General features: G+C 33.1%; 1 protein-coding gene across 7 annotated transcripts in view; it reads right to left on the reverse strand.

The window, feature by feature from the left end:
* The window catches only part of ADK (adenosine kinase), a 519,359-nt gene that overhangs the window by 444,353 nt on the left and 54,855 nt on the right, over positions 1-20,151 (reverse strand). For 5 of the 7 annotated variants that reach the window (XM_081564638.1, XM_081564648.1, XM_081564597.1 and 2 more), the window contains exon 3: positions 8,801-8,854. The exons of the other annotated variants lie outside the window; for them this stretch is intronic. In XM_081564638.1, coding sequence (XP_081420764.1) covers positions 8,801-8,854 — 54 coding nt within the window. The remainder of the gene's footprint in view (positions 1-8,800; positions 8,855-20,151) is intronic. 7 annotated transcript variants of the gene reach the window in all.

Raw genomic sequence — 20,151 nt, forward strand, 5'->3', positions numbered from 1 at the left:
TTTGTGATTTTTCTCTAATCCTTTTTGGCCCTTTATTTCCCTAGTTTTTCTCACAATGAATAAGGTTTACTCCCTATAATAGGTTTCTTATTTCTTATTACTCATAGTGGAACTGAGTCTTAACTGATACACCAAGGTTACAATCTGTAGCAAAACATATATAAACCCAGTTTCTCCTAACACTAAGTCTAGAGTACCGTATATTTCATCAAAACAAAAGGCAGTAATTTAGGATAAATCCTTTGAGGCTTTTAAGGTTTCACCACTAATAACATACATTTTTCATTCATCTAACATATATGCATGAATATATGACCAAATCTAATTCTAAAATTATCTCTTGTAATGAGTTCTTCTTCTTTATGACAGGGCTAATAATTTTCTTTTAAACAATAAAATATTTACACAAACATTTCAAAAGTTTCATAATCCAGGTATAACAACAGATAAGAAGAAATTATGAAATTCTAGAATTCTAAAGTGATAACACAGTCAAAAATTCACCAGAAGGGTGAGCTCTGGTCACAGATTAGTTTAGAACCATTTGTAGCTGCCTGAAATAAATTCAGTCAATGCTAGTTTGGGATTCTTATAAAAGTCACCTGATTAGTTTAAAAACAAAAAAAGGAACAAAGAATCTGAACATACATTTAGTACTTATTCCTGGAGGCACAGCTTCAGAAGCACACATGGTAATGTTATTATATGGCACCTTTTAAAGATAAACTTAAAAAGCAATATAGTGAACAGTTACTGTACAAAGATCATGACAACATATTAAAAAATCAATTAAAAAATATTTCCCAAACAACAACAAAAAATGTTTCCCATGTAAGAGGCATGGTAGCTTACAATACAATGTCCCATGAAAGTATCATACATGAAATCAAACAACTTGGATCAAAGAAGATTGCTGTGTTCTAGAGAAAACAGTTCTAGTGGTGATTAGATTATGAAAATTCTGGATATTCAAACAAATGACAAGTAAAAAAGAAAAAATAATTTTAATATCATTTCACATAATATGTGATTGTAAAATGTATGTAACGAAACTAAATTACAAGTACAAATTTGACATTTTGTAAACTTCTCTAAAAGTTTTTAGAGTCAAGTTGGCCAAAAAGCTTTGTATTATACCCTCTCCTTGGAAGAATAAGTGTCTTGCATTTGGAATTCAGATACACGTAGCATTTATTGACTGCCCTCAACTCAGTGAGTCTGAGGTGGTTTCTAAAACCATAATACTATAAAATTAATTAGCAACTGAGCCTTGATACAGTTGAGTTCATTATAATCAGTGAATCTGCCAATGAGTATCAATCCCTTTGATTAAAAAAAAAATCATATTCTCAAGGAGCTACTTGGTATGATAGAAAAAGCATAATTAATTAATTGGGAATCAGGAGATTTGGATTCTGGTCCAATGCTGTCATTAAAGGGCAGGGTAACCCAATTCTAGGGCTCATTTCTAGAATCTTGAATTCTATAACATAAAAGATATAAAACATCAACCATGAAACCTCGTTGCTGGTCCTAGATGTTCTTTATTTCAATTTTGACTTTTCACTTCCCAGGCTTTCATTTTTCTCTTTCGCATTTGCAATGAACAAAATCTATCAGCTTTATAGGTAACCATTCTTATATTACTCTTACAAAACAATCCTGATATTTTCAAAGAATCACTAAGTCACACCATTAATAATAATGAATTTAGGAGCATATCAGATGCTATTGATTGTTTCCAAGGTCTCTGAACATGTTTTCAAACGTGCCATTTAAATACTTAAAAATCTTCCCTACTGGTTAATAAACTGGGCATTGTTCTCTAAGAAATACCAATGTTTTGACACTGAACCAAAGATTAAGGTCTAACAGTGTCCTTCCCCAGTGGCTCAGACTGTAAAGAGTCTGCCTGCAATTCAGGAAATCCAGGTTCGATCCCTAGGTGGGGAAGATTCCCCTGGAGAAGGAAATGGCAACCCAATTCCAGTATTCTTGCCTGGAAAATCCAGGGATGGACGATATAGTCCATGGGAGACTATAGTTCATGGGGCCGCAAAGAGTCGGACACGACTGAGCGATTTCACTTTCTTTCCAATACTCCTACTTCATACCTCTGACATAATTCATTCATTTTCTCCCATTTCATCATAACCCTAAACTGATAAAAACTTAAATATATTATACTTACTGCAAGACAAAATTTTAAATTCAAGGACTAATTCTAACAAAATAATACAATTTTCTACATAAAAAATAGTCAATAAGGAGAGTTCATTCAGTAACAAAAAGTAACATATATTCCATATCTAGAAGAGCATGAACTGTTCTAGAGGTAAAGACAAAAATTCACCCTTTATCTTGGCAACTATATTTAAAAGCCAAGTAAATAAATGTGAATCTCTTCTAAAAAGAGGCTTTCCCTATGCTTTATGGAGTACAGGAAACTGAAAAAAATTTCTCAGATATCAAGTTACTTCTGTGTGTGCTAAATGGCATGAATTCTTTGAATTTACTTATATTTGCCTTTGAAATTTATCTCTTTCTCAAGCCAACTTTTATCGTTCATTATCTGAATCTTTATGATCTGATCTCAATATTCAATTCAATGTAATATAGATTTAGATATTCATAAATAAAAACAAAAGAGTTCTATTTCCTATAACTGCAGATGTCCAACAGTAAGAGAATGCAGTATTACAAAATCTCCAATTACAAAACTTTTAAAATGCAAACTATTAATTGGGGAGTAAGTCTACATTGATAAATGTTTCTCTTAAACATTGTCTAGCATAGCAACTGGTAAGTAGGTGAAAAAATACTTATTCAACGAAACAGTGATTTTTTTCTTACTTATTTTAAGTATCTCCACCTAGAAAACTAAAACTCTAGAAGACTGAGAAAAATCTGTAGAAGACTAATGAAACGAGTTCATTATTGGATCACATACAGTGCAAAGTATAAATTCTATAGTTTTGGATTAATCAGACAACAAATTTAATTTCTTGGCCTTCCCTACTTAAAAATCACCTCTCAGTATCTTCAGTACACAGAAAAACAGCAACTTGAGAAAAGTCATTATGCTTAAAACAAACAAGTGTCACTTTCGTTGCTGACCAATCTTCCGTTTTCGTGCATGTCAGTCTTCCCCAAACAAGGAAATAAAAAGTACAAGTAAGAAGCACGAGTGACTAAATGTATATGGAGTCTGAATTATGAAATCTGGGGTACTAAGAATATTTTAAATAAAAGCATACTTAATATTTACCACAAAGTATTATCAAAATAATTAGTTATTGCACTCTCCTATTGGCATACAAAGAATTAATGCAGACTTTCAATAAGTCAGTTAATTGAATGTTGCATTTTTACAATTTAAATCAAGATTTTCAGCAGATTATAATTAAGAAGCAAATAATATTGTTTTATAGGAATAAAACATGGAATTATTAATTTGGATAATTTTATTTATTTTATAGCTACACCTCTTATGATATTTTTAAAAGCTTGGTCTTAAACATAAAGAGATCTCAACTATTTTAAGTATAAAATACAAATGAAATTATTTATAAGCAGCTTTCATGAAGGGCTGCTGCTGAGTTTTTTTAAATTAATATTCTGCTCTGACAGTGGCATACCCAACTGAAAGTTTTCTTAGGTGTACAGGTCAAAAACTACAGAGAACCAGCGGCCAAAAGAATTAAGATAATCAACCAATGTTAAATCAGTAAGGCATGTTCTAACAAGTTTAAGATCCTTGTTGCATAAGCACTAGTTATTAAGAAAGACTTCATGTTACACTAAAAAAAATTAAGTTGTGTCATTTCAACCTTTAGACCCTCATTTTTATGTTTCCTAACTTAGATCACCAATTATGATCATAAAGTTGAAAAAGTTCATCCTGAAACAGATAATGTATTTAATAACCAATTTAAATTTAGGGAATTTATCACTTCTTTCTTTTTTCTGGTTACAGAATTAACACAACCCATTAGAGAAGATTTAAAACACACATAAAAGGACAAGGAAAAAAACAAAATTCACCCATAATCCCATCACCCACAGATCTATACTATTCTAGTACAGTTCTCTTCTCTGATATCTGTAAGCAAGCTTTTTCAATTACTTAATCATTGTGATATTAAATATTTTCCTAAAAACATGTTAACAATTGCATAATATTCTATACAGTTAACTATTTAATTGCACTGGAAAAAGAGAATAAATCATATAATATTAATCCAAGAGTATGGCACTTTCTTTTAAGACCGTTGAAAAATTTGTGTCTTCTGTAAAATGTGTATATATTAAGTATTAAAACACAGGTCATTTAAATCCTAATAAGATTCTAGACTCCTTTCCAACATTTTTTTAAAATTTAAATAAAGAAAGTAAAGCAAACAGTAACCTAGAAAACATGCAATTTTTTAATGCTAAATAGTGACAAAAGAAAAGATCTAACCAAAAAAATCTGCTTCAATCAATAAAATGTATTTTCCTGTCATATCATACAATTTTTTGTAGAGCATTTGCATTAAATTAAAAATTTGAGCTATTAACCTTTCATCACACTACACACCCTGAAGAGTTTCTCTACTAATTATGACAAATTTGAGCTAAATACCTACCTCTCTTTTCCAGTCTCTGGAATGGCCTAATAATATTCATTTTAACCACAGCTGGCAAAGATTAGGAACATACCTAATTTTCCTACACAGCTATTATGAAGAAATGGTAGAAAAACAGTAACTCCAATATACTTTTAGTGATAAATGTTAACTTATAAAAATAATTATTATATAATATATTCAAAGAGAAATAATCTATAAAAAGAGTGCAAATACAGAAGATTTTCCATTGTGAGAAGAAAAAATCATCTATCCAAATTCAACACATTTAAGGTGAAAATATACTGTGAAACCCTCAATCTTTTGTTTCTAAATTCACAGTCATAAAGGGTGGTATTAAAATTCATGTGGCCTCAAGTCAAGCAAAACTTCTTCACTGAGAACTACAATGCACTGCTGAGAGTAATTAAAGAAGAATTAAACACTGTTAAGAGGTCACTTCTCTCTGAAATAGGTTCAACATCCCCATGATAATCCCAAAAGGTCTCTGTGAGGAAATTGATAAGCTGATTCTAAAATAAAAGGCAATGTAAAGGATCTAGTATATTCAAAGTAATCTCATAAAAGAACAAAGTTGAAGGACTTACAGCAACTGACTTCAATATTTACTGTACTGTGTTACTGGCATAAAGAGTGACAAGTGAATCAACAGAACAGAATAAATCCATATCCATATTTCTAAAGTTATCTGATTTTCAGCAAGGGCATCAAAGCAATTCAGTGGACAAGTAAAGTCTATTCAGCAAATGGTGCTGAAGTAACTAGATATCCATCCAGGTAAAGAAAAATGAACCTCAACATCTACCTCATATCATAGACAAATATTAACGCGTAAGAGATCACAGACCTAAACAAAAAAAGCTGAAATCACAGTTTTCAAAGAAAAATATAAGAGTATCTTCATAAATTGAGGGCAGGCAAAAGTTTTTTAGATGAACATAGAAAGCAATAATTATAAAGGCAAAAACTGATAAATTAGACTTTATAAAAATTTAAAACTTGCTTATCAAAAGAAACTATTAAGGAAAAAAGGTATGTCTGGGACTGGAGAAAAAAAATTGTAAAACATACAGCTGACATAGACTAGTAACCAGAATATATACAGAATTTCAACAACTCATCAATAAAAAGACAAAACAATCCAATGTTTTTCATCAGCAAAAGATTTTACAGACTCTTCACCGAAGAAAATATATATGGCCAATAAGCAAATGAAAAAATGATCAATATCAATAGTCACCATGGAAATGAAAATTAAACCACAATGAAATGCAACTACATATCCACCACAATACCTAAAATTAGCAAGACCATCGAACACCAAATGTTGATGAGGATGTAGAGCAACTAGAACTTTCATATATCGCTGTTAGGAATGTAAAACAGTCCTGGCTTCTGAAGAAAATCTAGTTGTTCCTTATAGAACCAAATATAATGTTACCCTATATCCTAGTGACTCAGCAGCAAATCTACTCCTGAGTAATTTTCCATGAGAAATGAAAACATGTTCACCAAAAGACTTGTATAAAAATATTAACAGCAACTTTATTCATAGCAGCCAAAATGAAAGGAAACAGCCTAGATGTCCACCAATAAGAGAACAGATAAACCACAGAATGTTAATAAGCAATAAAAAGAAATTAATTAATTCATACGATATGAAAAAATCTAAAAACATTATACTGAGTGAAAGAAGCACTATATAAAACAGAACAGACATATGATTCCATTACTAAGAAATTTCAGAACAGGAAAACCTTAATCTATAGTTGAAAAAGAATCATAATAATGGTTCCTCTCCAAGGGTAGGAGCAGAGAGTGACTACAAAGAGGAATAAGGGAAGAATTTTCTGGGGTGATGATAATGTTCTGGATCTTGATAAGAGAACTGGGTTACAAACATTCACGTATCTGTCAAAACTCAGCAAATGTACACTGAAGATTTGTGTGTTTCAATGTATGAAAATTTTTACATGTAAATACAAAAAACTTTAAACGACTGAACCCTAGGTGATGGTATGCATGTTGAAATACTTATGGGGAAACATACTGATGTCCGCAATTTACCTTCGAGATGCATTCAAAAAGCAGATGAAGTCATGGATGGACAAAAGAATGGATAGGTAAAAAAGTAAGTAGAGTAAAATGTCAATGATAAAATCTAGGTGGTGAGTATATGGTTAATTATATACTGTACATTTAAAATTTTTCCTAATAAAGTCAAATAAAAACATCAGTCTATCCTTGAGGGTCAACTATATCATAGACAGCTAAAGAAATTGTAAATGAATAACATTAATATGGGTTACATATTAAATAATATGAAAATATTTACATTATTACAGTTTTCTGGTATTTTTAATATTGGTCATAGTACAGGAGTGGGTAGCCTATCCCTTCTCCAGGGCATCTTCCCAACCAGAAATCGAACCAGGGTCTCCTGCCTTGCAGGCAGATTCTTTACTAGCTGAGCTACCAGGAAAGCCCGAAAGAACTTCTAGGTTGACAACCTAATCCCCAAACCAAAAAAGCTCTGCTATAAGACTTATAAATAACAAGCAATCAACCAATGGTACAGTGACAATCATGTACACTCATTGACAATTTCTGGTTGTAAAGAAAAAAATTATATAAAACTCCTTGACAATAAATTTGAGAACCCACTTGGAGATTATAATTAAATGAAGACATAACAAATATAAAAACACTGGTGAAAGGCTAACGTCACAATGGGATGTATCAATTGTAAGAACTCTTAAAGAAATCCTTTCCCTGCACACCAAGCCTACCATTTGACGATTAACACTTTCTATGATCTCCTCAATAAGAGAAAAGGAAGAAAATAATTTGGAAAAGATCCAGGACAGAGTTTTTTTTAAGCAGTTAAAAGTACTCAGAAAAATCATTACTTAACCTTGGGAAGAAAAGAAGAGTCTTGAAAAGTACTTGATCTACAGAAAGTTATTCTCCATAAACATGAGTACAAATGACGATTTCATTTAAACTCAACAGCAAGGGACTTGAATTAGATGTCAAACATTAAGGAAACACCCAAGGAAATCTGTAAAATTCACCAATGTATTTATAAACAGGATAGAACCTTAACTATCACTGAGAATAAGTGTGGTCTGCACAACACTGTAAGTCAACTGTACTTCAATTCTAAAAAGATAGAATAATAATACTAACAATGTTAAGTCCAACCTAAAGGTATAGTAAGTCTCAAACTCTTAGTTCAACATTATTACTTGATATTAAATATCTGCATAATAATTAAGGTTATCAGAACTTTCTTACTGCATGATCGAGGAAAAAAAGGTAGACTACTAGAAAAGAGAAGCATATACTGTTTTTTTTAGCTTCCCTCCCGGAACAATCCTATGATACTGAAAAACAAGAGATGAATTTTTAAAACTACCAAGTCTGTAATTTTTAGCTAAAAACCTCAGTTCCTATAACACAGTAATTTTTTTAGATACTACCATAAGGCAGAAGAACAACAACAGAGATATTCCAAAATCATGTATACAGTTACTTTACCTGAAAGAGAGAATCTTACAAATATTAAATTTTTTTAAATAAACAAAATTATATTCACAGCTATAATTTTAAAGTGTTTTTTTAACCTTGTGCTAAACAAACTTAAGCATTTACTTTTTCATAAGGTGACATACTTTCTTGTCACCTTTACCTGAAAGAGAGAATCCTATGAATATTAAAATTTTTTAAAGAAACAAAATTATATTCATATCTACAATTTTAAAGTTGGCTAAACAAGCTTAAGCATTTACTTTTTCATAAGGCGACATGACTTTTTCATGTCTCCACCTTAAGTACGGGGTGGAAGTCAACTGAGCAAGAGCCAAAATTAACGATGACAATTTAATACTTTATCTGGGGAAAGAAAACAAAACAACTCATTTCCCAATATGCCCTTAGTCCAGAGGATGGGATACAATACTATTAAAACATACTTTAATGTGCATATGGTAACAACTTTGTTAACCTTAGGTAGTATAACTTATCCTAATCCTACTAGGATTAAGAACATACTACTGGTTAAATCTTTAGATTTTAAAACCTCATGGAATTTTAAAAATCAGATTGTTTACATACATCTAGTCCACAGACAGAGTCTAAATTATGTATAGCCTAGGGTTTAATGCACTTACAGTTCCTTATGTTTCTCTTCAGCCAAAATCTGGTCATCAGGTTTAAGAGAATACCTGTAACACAGAAACAAAAGTATACTGGTCAAATAAACATATGAGTATGTTTGCCTCATGGACATCTGACTATAGTCTCTACATACAGCCAGTTGACCCCAAGCATATAAACACCACTACACTGATAACAGGTCTCTATCTTAATTGGTAAAACATTAAAAATATGTCTGAGTTCTTTGACGCTTTATTAGTCACTTCCACCAACACCACCTCAGTAACAAAAGTGAGATGAACTTGACCATGCTTTAAAAATATGAGGTATCTTCAATATTCTTCTGTAGTGACTCATCTATAATGTTACATTTATCCAGCAGTACAAAATTCAAGAAACTACTCCAAGGTTAAGATTTAATAGTTCACAAAACAATACAAAGTTATTCTTTCATTAAATATATAGTAGGGACTTCCCTGGTGATCCAGTGGTTAAGACTCTGCGCTTCCAAAGCAGGGGGGTGAGGGTTCCTACTCTGGTCTGGGAGCTAAAATCCTATATCCCGTGCTGTACAGCCAAAAGAGGGAAAAAAGCAATATACAGTAAACATTTATTATATATCAGACTGTACTACGTAATGTAACACAAGAGGAAAAATAAGCTTTGGAGTTCTTAACTAAACCATTAACTAGCTTAGTGACCATAGGCAATTCTTTCAACTATAAGTTCCCCTGACTATAAAATAGAGGCTAGCATAAATATAAGAATAGGGATATTCTAATATCATATAGTTATACTACTAAAGGCCACAGAAATAGGCAAACAACAAAGGACAGGTCTTCAATTTCCACTTGCACTCATCCTTTTCGTAAAACTAATTGTCTGACAGCAGAGAGGTCATCTAATTCTCCTTTCTTGCCTCCCCTTCCACAAGTGCCTTTATTCACTTTATAAAAAGAATGGCACACATCTTTTCCATCCTGAATGTAACCATACTGCAATGCCTAAGTATAAAAATCTCTGAAGTATTAAACAAGGAATGATTCATAATATTTTGTCTTCAAAGTCTTCTTAAAGTACTACAAACTAACTTTATGGCTTCCTATTTTATACACTATTACTGTAAAGAATGAAGACAGAAATTTAAAATGAGGAATTGGGATAGAATGTTCTATTTTCAGATATATTCAGAAATTGATTCCAATTTTCATTTTAAAAGTTCATCATTTCTAGCCCATGTTCATCATCAGAGAATACATTCCTTTTCAAGGAGAGCTCTGTGAAGCAAAGCTAAGAGAGTTTCTAAAGAAGAACATGAAAGACAAAGTCAATTTATTTCTTCCAAGCAACACTCTTTAAACAAGTCTTCTTGCCTTACATTTATCTACCAAGGATTAAGTATCAAAGATGGTTGTTACAGTAACATGAATCAAATCAATTTATTTGAATTGAAAAAAATGAAGTCAGACTTCTTACATCATGAAAGTAAATCTCATTGGTGTGACAATGAAAGAACAGTTTTGCCAAAAAGGTTTCAAGATAGACAGTGACTTTAAATTGAATAAATGGTTTTGGTTAAAACGTGTTTAAGTCACCTGATAAAAACATCAAAGTAATATCCTTTTGACATAGGTATATTGAAGTTAACAAGATTTAGCTTTTCTCAATACCGTCTGAACAATGCCTATGAATAAAACACTAACAGATATAATTACTACTTAAAATAATTATATTAAGAAGCTTTAATAAAGCCTTTTTGGTATACTTCCCAGAATTTCAAGTCTTTAATGACTCTAATGACTCTAATCACCAAGCCAGGTGATTTCTATTCTTTGCTTCCAACAAAATTGAAAAAGGTCTTAATCATATTATCAGCTGATAGATAAATAAAAATAAGTCTGATGATAAATCAGTTGACGTTAGAAAAGTTCAAGTAACTGAGTAAAAATTTCTGAAACAAAACTGTCCATTACCACTCAATTAATTATATAAACAGAGTACTCAGAACTTAGATCTCTAAAAGAAAAAAAGGGGGGAAATAAAACTAATGCTGAACACTGTCTTACTGTAGCACTGGGTATTATTTATCCACAAAAGGTTCAATTAATTGAAAAAAATTAAAGATCAGCTTCACCCATCTCATTAAAAGATGCATTTCCAAAAACTTATTTTCTTGTTTAATAATTATTTAACATTTAATACATTTATATTGTTTTACTAATTGTATGCTAATTAAAATAACTAGAAAAAATATTTTAAACTTGACTTCATACATATAGTTGTTCCAAGACATACAATAGGGTGATCAATATGCAAGAAAGCCTTGCATGCATAAAAACTATATTGCCTTCATAATTTATACATAATATTATTATATGCAAAACATAATCCATGCATAAAAAATACATCACAAAAGGATGAAATCTGGTGGGAAAAGTGTAATAGAAATACAAATTTAAACTGAGAAAGGAATATAAATTTTTTAATGTTAAGAAAGAAGTTGTTTGTATCTTTTTATAAATGTATAATGAATGGTAGGTATCAAACCACTATGATATTTAGACTCCAGTAAAAGAATGATTTACCAGTTGTATTTAACATTAAAATATAAAAATCATAAATACTTATTGAGTGAGGAAGTATTTACTTATCAAAACAATTTCATGGAAGTTAAAAAGTGTGAAACCAGTGGATTTGATGATATCTCTGTCTTGGCAAAGTGCTTGATATATACAAAATAGGAACTCAATCAACATAACTTTCCTTTTTTTTAAACATGTATTTTGTGCTTAACAATGCTGTGGCACAGCATTAAACACTTTTAATATATTAGCTCCTTTTTTTTTTTGGCCATACCACGAGGCCGGTAGGATCTTAGTTCGCTGACCAGGGATTGAAGCTGTGTCCCCTGAAATGGAAGTAGGGAGTCCCAACCATTAGACCACCAGGGAATTCCCTTACGTTCCTTCTCTAGATGGTTAGTGAAAGAGAAATAACAAACATGTCTTGCCCTTATGTGTGTGCTAGTCGCTCAGTCGTGTCCAACTATTTGCGACCCTATGGACTATAGCCCACCAGGCACCTCTGTCCATGGGATTTTCCAGGCAAGAATACTGGAGTGGGCTGCCATTCCCTGCTCTCCAGGGGATCTTCCCAACCAAGGCATCGAACCCAAGTCTCCTGCATTGCAGGCAGATTCTTTACCCTCTGAGCTACCAGGGAAGCCTGTCTTGCCTTTAGTAGACAAATCAGAATAAAAGTAACAGCTCATAGTGTCATAAGTATTGATATTACAATAAAGTTAAGTACAATATAGTAGAGGGAGTACTGTCTCTTTTGTAAGAGTCAAAAAAAGGACAGCTTTTATCTGTTGCCCAACTTTCTCTTCCTCTTCCATTTCATCTCTTCTGTGCTCCTTCCCCAAAAAACTCTTTCCTCCTTTTAAAGAATTGTGGTGCTAGAGAAGACTCTTGCGAGTCCCTTGGACGCAAGAAGATCAAATCACTCAATCTTAAAGGAAATCAACCCTGAATATTCATTGGAAGGACTTATGCTGAAGCTGAAGCTCCAATACTTCGGACACTTGATGCAAAGAACCAACTCACTGGAAAAGACCCTGATGCTGAGAAAGATTGAGGACAGGAGGAAAAAGCGCAGACAGAGAAGGAGATGGTTAGATGGCATCATTAACACAATGGATATGAATCTGAGCAAACTCCAGGAGGTAGTGAAAGACAGAGGCCTAGCGCGCTGCAATCCATGCAGTCAGACAACTTATCGACTGAACGACAACTTTTAAAGTCTCAGGGTAAGAATTTAAAGGGAATAGTGAAGGTAGCCCATAAAAAAGATACATATTATAGGCAAGAAGAAGGCAAGGACAGCTTGCTGCTGCTGCTGCTAAGTCGCTTCAGTCATGTCCAACTCTGTGCGACCCCATAGACGGCAGCCTACCAGGCTCCGCCGTCCCTGGGATTCTCCAGGCAGGAATACTGGAGTGGGTTGCCATTGCCTTCTCCAGTGCATGAAAGGGAAAAGTGAAAGTGAAGTCGCTCAGTTGTGTCTGACTCTTAGCGACCCCATGGACTGTAGCCTACCAGGCTCCTCCATCCATGGGATTTTCCAGGCAAGAGTACTGGAGTGGGGTGCCATTGCCTTCTCCAAGGACAGCTTAACTGTGATCAAATCATTCAAAAGACATTCTACTTTGCAGATTCGAGTACATCTTCAGGTCCTCAACAATAAACTTGCAAGATTTATTACTTTTCTTTCTTTTTTTATTTTTTAAATTATGAAAGTATGATAACACATCTACAGGAGACTTGGAAAGTATAGAACAAAGTTACATGTAGTTCAACTATATATTACAATTATTTTTTTAAGTAGATAAATTAAGCTTTTTAGTTGGAGTTTCAGTATCAAATGCTCAAAAACTAACAGAATGAATATACAGAAAAGTAGAAGGATAAGTAAACCTAAAAGTACTATGAACCAAGCCAAAATAATTAAGACATAATTTTCACACAACAGTAGGATAAAAATGCTAGTTTCCACAGACTATAAATCAGGAGACACTGCAACATATCCAAGGACATAAAATAAGGTACAAAAATTTCATGGTCTAATACAGTCTATTCTGTTATCACTGAGGAATTATGTTAGAAATCAAAGATATTTTAAAAGAACCCACATATTTTTAAGTACAATGTAGCATTCACCAAGAGAGACCTTTGATTATCCACTGAAAGCCTCAATAAAGTTAAAAGACTGGAAAAACACAGAGGATTACTACAGAGAAGAAAGCATTTAAATGAGAAATTAATATCAAAATGCAAGATCCATTTTAAACTATTCTACTGGCACATTAGCTCTCTAATACCAAACTTCAAAATGTTCAGTCTCTCATTAGTATTTCTTTCTCTGATGATTTTTCCCTGCCCCAAACCAGGTAACTTTCCATCAGATCTCAATAACCTTTATTTTCCTTTGTCTTTGCTGGTTTTGTCAGCATTATCTTCCTTATTTCTTCCTTGACTCTTGCACCCTTCTTCTTAAGAACCTGACCTACCACCAAGAGCAAGCCAAACTGCTAGGTTTGAGGGCAGTTATATGCTTAAAACACTGTCTCAAATTCATTTTGGAAGGCAAGATAAAAATTACAATTATAAATGTAAAAGTAAATATACCATCAGGTCCACAATCCTTACAATCCTTACTAATGAAATGGAGCTACTTCTCAATGAAACATTTAATGTTAATATTTGCTTGTAAAATGTCTGTTTAAATGTGGGACTAAATTAAATGCAGTTCTCTTTTTCATTTAGTATATCTGGTTCTGCCAACCTAACTTCTGTTGGCAGAACAAAAGATATACAGATTTTTTAATCTCTTATTACATTTAACTTATTCTCTGAATGTTCAATGGTTTAAATTAATAAACTTGAAAGGGAAAATTCAACTTAGTAAGAAGTAGAAAGTAGAGAGTTATACTTCAACTTTCTACCCTGTCTTCTCCAGAATAATGTAACGCATAAACTATTTTTCACTAGAGTTTTGTTTCCTAAAGACATGATTAAACAGATGTTCTGCTTTTATATCATTTCTTAGATTCAAACATGAACACAGTTCCTAAAAAAGCCAGAGACAGCAAAAGGGTACCGTGGTATTTATCAACCATTTTTCTTCCTGAATTTACCAGAGGGAAAAGACATCCACTCCAACCATCAGGAGATGAGGAAGCAGGAGAGAACACAGGCAAGGGCCCTCTCTATCTTGCCTCTCGTCTCCACAAAGTCTGAGTCTTCTGTACGAGACTGAAACAAACATTATTCATTCAAACATGTTATTTCCCTGAAGATTACCATAACTTAGAACTTCAGGCTCAGAAAGGTCTTTGAAGAGATTGTTAAGCCCAAAAACAGCTCGGTCATAAATGAAATGCCCTACCAATGTCAGATAGTTAATGCCAAGCTAAGACTTGCTATACAGCAGGATGATAATAAATAGTCCATAAATACCTGCAACTAAGATTGCCCTCTTGAGAATCAAACAAGTAAAATTCTAGAAATCTACAAATATTACCATATAAAACCAAAGAACCTTAATGGTATCCTGCAAAGTTCTATAAAGTTGACAGAATCAATCAGATAGTGTGGATAGAGCAAAATTTTAAACTTAACATGTTTAAATGGTTCTTGCAACTGAAAAATAAAGGTTGATTAAAACATATTAAGGGAATTTCCTGGCAGTCTAGTGGTTAGGACTTCGGGTTCTCACTCCCTGGGGTCTGGGTTCAATCGCTGGTTGGGGCACTAAGATCTCCACAAGGTGTGCACTATGGCAAAAAAAAAAGAAATGTTAGAAAGCACAGAGAACTATATTCAATATCCCATGGTAAACCATAATGGAAAGATTATTTTAAAAAATGAATGTGTGTACATATATATATATTACTGAATCACTTTGTTGTACCACAGTAATTAACACAACATTGTAAATCAACTATACTTCAATTTAAAAAAATACAAAAAAGACCCATACTAGAAAGGAAGAAACAGGAGATCAAAAGTGTTAATCCACTAATCACTAAGGCTGAAATTTAAGAGGCTTATGGAGAAGGAAATTAAGAGTAAACCATGGGGTTAGAATGCAAATAATGGCAAAGTTACAAGGTTTATGAAAATAATATTTTAAATTCTCATTAGAAAAATAGAAGAGGATTAAAATTCAGCTAGATGAATTCTGGAGAAGGCAATGGCAACCCACTCCAGTACTCTTGCCTGGAAAATCCCATGGACGGAGGAGCCTGGTGGGCTGCAGTCCATGGGGTCGCTAAGAGTCGGACAAGACTGAGCGACTCCACTTTCACTTTTCACTTTCATGCACTGGAGAAGGAAATGGCAACCTACTCCAGTGTTCTTGCCTGGAGAATCCCAGGGACAGGGGAGCCTGGTGGGCCGCCGTCTATGGGGTCGCACAGAGTTGGACACAACTGAAGCAACTTAGCAGCAGCAGCAGATGAATTCTACCAAAAATTTAAAGAAGAGCTAACACCTATCCTACTCAAACTCTTCCAGAAAATTGCAGAGGAAGTTAAACTTCCAAACTCATTCTATGAGGCCACCATCACCCTAATACCAAAACCAGGCAAAGATGTCACAAAAAAACAGAACTACACAGGCCAATATCAATGATGAACATAGATGCAAAAATCCTAAACAAAATTCTAGCAAACAGAATCCAACAACATATTAAAAAGATCATACATCATGACCAAGTGGGCTTTATCCCAGGGATGCAAGGATTCTTCAATATTGGCAAATCAATCAATGTGATACACCACATTAACAAATTGAAAGATAAAAACCATATGATTATCTCAATAGATGCAGAGAAATCCTTTGACAAAATTCAACATCCATTTATGATAAAAAACCTTCCAGAAAGCAGGCATAGAAGGAACATGCCTCAACATAATAAAAGCTATATATGATAAACCCACAGCAAACATTATCCTCAATGGTGAAAAATTGAAAGCATTTCCCCTCAAGTCAGGAACAAGACAAGGGTGCCCACTCTCACCACTACTATTCAACATAGTTTTGGAAGTTTTGGCCACAGCAATCAGAGAAGAAAAAGGAATCCAGATTGGAAAAGAACAAGTAAAACTCTCACTGTTTGCAGATGACATGATCCTCTACATAGAAAACCCTAAAGACTCCACCAGAAAATTACTAGAGCTAATCAATGAATATAGTAAAGTTGCAGGATATAAAATTAACACACAGAAATCCCTTGCATTCCTATACACTAACAATGAGAAAACAGAAAGAGAAATTAAGGAAACAATTCCATTCACCATCACAATGAAAAGAATACTTAGGAATATATCTACCTAAGGAAACAAAAGACCTACACATAGAAAAGTATAAAACACTGATGAAAGAAATCAAAGATGACACAAATAGAGAAATATACCATGTTCATGGATCGGAAGAATCAATATAGTGAAAATGAGTATACTATCCAAAGCAATCTATAGATTCAATGCAATCCCTATCAGGCTACCGACAGTATTTTCACAGAACTAGAACAAATAATTTCACAATTTGTACGGAAATACAAAAAACCTCAAATAGCCAAAGCAATCTTGAGAAAGAAGAATGGAACTGGAGGAATCAAGCTGCCTGACTTCAGACTATACTACAAAGCTACAGTCATCAAGACAGTATGGTACTGGCACAAAGACAGAAAAATAGATCAATGGAACAAAATAGAAAACCCAGAGATAAATCCACACACCTATGGACACCTTATCTTTGACAAAGGAGGCAAAAATATACAATGGAGAAAAGATAATCTCTTTAACAAGCCGTACTGGGAAAACTGGTCAACCACTTGTAAAAGAATGAAACTAGAACACTTTCTAACACCATATACAAAAATAAACTCAAAATGGGTTAAAGATCTAAACGTAAGACCAGAAACTATAAAACTCCTAGAGGAAAACATAGGCAAAACACTCTCCAACATAAATCACACCAGGATCCTTTATGACTCTCCCAGAGTAATGGAAATAAAAGCAAAAATAAACAAATGGGACCTAATTAAACTTAAAAGCTTTTGCACAATGAAGGAAACTATAAGCAAGGTGAAAAGACAGCCTTCATAATGGGAGAAAATAATAGCAAACGAAGCAACTGACAAAGAATTAATCTCAAAAATATACAAGCAGCTCCTGCAGCTCAATTCCAGAAAAATAAATGACCCAATCAAAAAATGGGCCAAAGAACTAATCAGACATTTCTCCAAAGAAGACATACAGATGGCTAACAAACACATGAAAAGATGCTCAACATCACTCATTATCAGAGAAATGCACATCAAAACCACAATGAGGTACCATCTCATGCCAGTCAGAATGGCTGCCATCAAAAAGTCTACAAACAATAAATGCTGGAGAGGGTGTGGAGAAAAGGAAACCCTCTTACACTGTTGGTGGGAATGCAAACTAGTACAGCCACTATGGAGAACAGTGTGGAGATTCCTTAAAAAACTGGAAATAGAACTGCCACACGACCCAGCAATCCCACTGCTAAGCATACACACAGAGGAAACCAGAATTGAAAGAGACATGTGTACCCCAATGTTCATCACAGGACTGTTTACAATAGCCAGGGCATGGAAGCAACCTAGATGTCCATCAGCAGACAAATGGATAAGAAAGCTTTGGTACATATACACAATGGAATATTATGCAGCTATTAAAAAGAATGCTTATGAATCAGTTCTAACGAGGTGGATGAAACTGGAGCCTATTATACAAAATGAAGTAAGTCAGAAAGAAAAACACCAATACAGTATATTAACGCATATATATGGAATTTAGAAAGATGGTAACGATTACCCTATATGTGAGATAGCAAAAGAGACACAGATGTAAAGAACAGCCTTTTGGACTCTGTGGGAGAAGGTGAGGGTGAGATGATTTGAGAGAATAGCACTGAAACATGTATATTATCATATATGAAATGGATCACCAGTCCAGGTTCAATGCATGAGACAGGGTGCTTTAGGGCTGGTGCACTGAGATGACCCTGAGGGATGGGATCAGGAGAGAGGTAGGAGGTGGGTTCAGGATGGGGAACACATGTACACCCATGGCAGATTCATGTCAATGTATGGCAAAAACCACTACAATATTGTGAAGTAATTAGTCTCCAATTAAATTAATTTAAAAAATAAATTAAATAAAATTCAGCTAGAGAAAACTGGAGGAAAATAATAAAGCCCACATGAAGCAGTGAAGACCCAGCACAGCCAAAAATAAATAAATAAATATTTTTAAAAAGACTCCGTGTAAAGCTTTACCAGCAAAACTAGAGGGCTATATAAGCTCAAGGACAGAAAGAAAAAACATTGAGAAGCTAGAAACCAATCTATAGATAAATTTAAAAATTGGCATTGCAGATCAGTGGGTAAAGGTAGACCATTCACAATTCAGTAATATAATAATTGATTCCCTATAACGAAAACTTTTTAAAAACCAGATCCTTACCTCACATTATATACAAAAATCAATTTAGGATCAATTAAAGACCTAAATATACAAAGCATAATGATATGACTTTCAGAAGAAAATATTGCAAAATAGCTATATATAGACTTAACTACAATAACGTCAGAGCATCTCACAATTAGTTTTAAACAAAACAATGATAGCTTTTAACCTTATATACAGTCTCACTTGACACTCCAAATGTTTCACCTTTAAACTCATATACACTCATTTATCGAAGTAATTCATCATAACTTATACAATGATTCACCTATAAATTGCTGACACTGAATAATCAGCACTGAAATTTATGACCAACTATTATTACTGAGTATTTTTAGAGCAAACATTAAGTAATATCTTTCATTTTTGTTTACATTAATCAAGATTTACATAAGGTTCATATCATTATTAAGGATTTATATCTGTGAGAGAAACATATTTCCTGAACTATTCTAGCTTCCCTTTTTAAAACTGAGTATTTTCATTGCAAATGATGATTCTTATTTCCAATTACCATTTCATTAATTCTCTCATTTCTCTTACTTCTGTGGGTATTTATCTGGTGTCAGGGAAAATTAAGGCAAATCTGTCTTACAAATTCCTTCCCTCTGTTTTCCATCCCTGGTAATACATTCCTTTTCCTTTACTCTCCATAATTACACCAATATTCATCTGGAAGTATTTATATGTTCCTTATTTCCTCCTCTCCTCACACCCACTGTGTCTCTTCAAGATGCTGGAAAAGATTATTTTCAACAGTCTACTTCCTGTAACAAGTGTTCCTACTTATTTTGAGTTATAATATTTTGGCAAATTGTATACATCAAAACAAACTAACTTAATTTTGCTTTTATTTTAATTAAATTTTAATTAATTTTTTTCTTATTCAAGGGAACACCAGCTTTATAATCTTCAAGTAAAGACCAGATACTCTAGAAGAAATTTAATTTTTGAATATCAAATAATTATCTAGTTGATATTTCTGAATCATGGCAATGTTTGTTCTCTTCTGGAAACAGGTCAATTGGAGGCAACCTACCATACTCCCAACACAGAACTTCATTGTTTTGAAAACTCAGTCAAAAAGAGAATTATGGAGTCTTTCTTTTTTGTTGTTTTTTGGTTTTTTTGGCTTTTTTTAAAAATTTATTTATTTTAATTGGAGGCTAATTACAATACAAAGAAATTATTAATATACTGATAAACTAATTAAAACTGAATGTTAACAATGTTTAGAGCAAGTAACACACATCTTTCTCATCTACACTATATCTATAATTAAAGGAAAACAGAATTTCATTAAGT

This window comes from Giraffa tippelskirchi, chromosome 2 (assembly GCF_054371585.1).
Source record: "Giraffa tippelskirchi isolate mGirTip1 chromosome 2, T2T-mGirTip1v1.2.pri, whole genome shotgun sequence".
Lineage (NCBI taxonomy): Eukaryota > Metazoa > Chordata > Mammalia > Artiodactyla > Giraffidae > Giraffa > Giraffa tippelskirchi.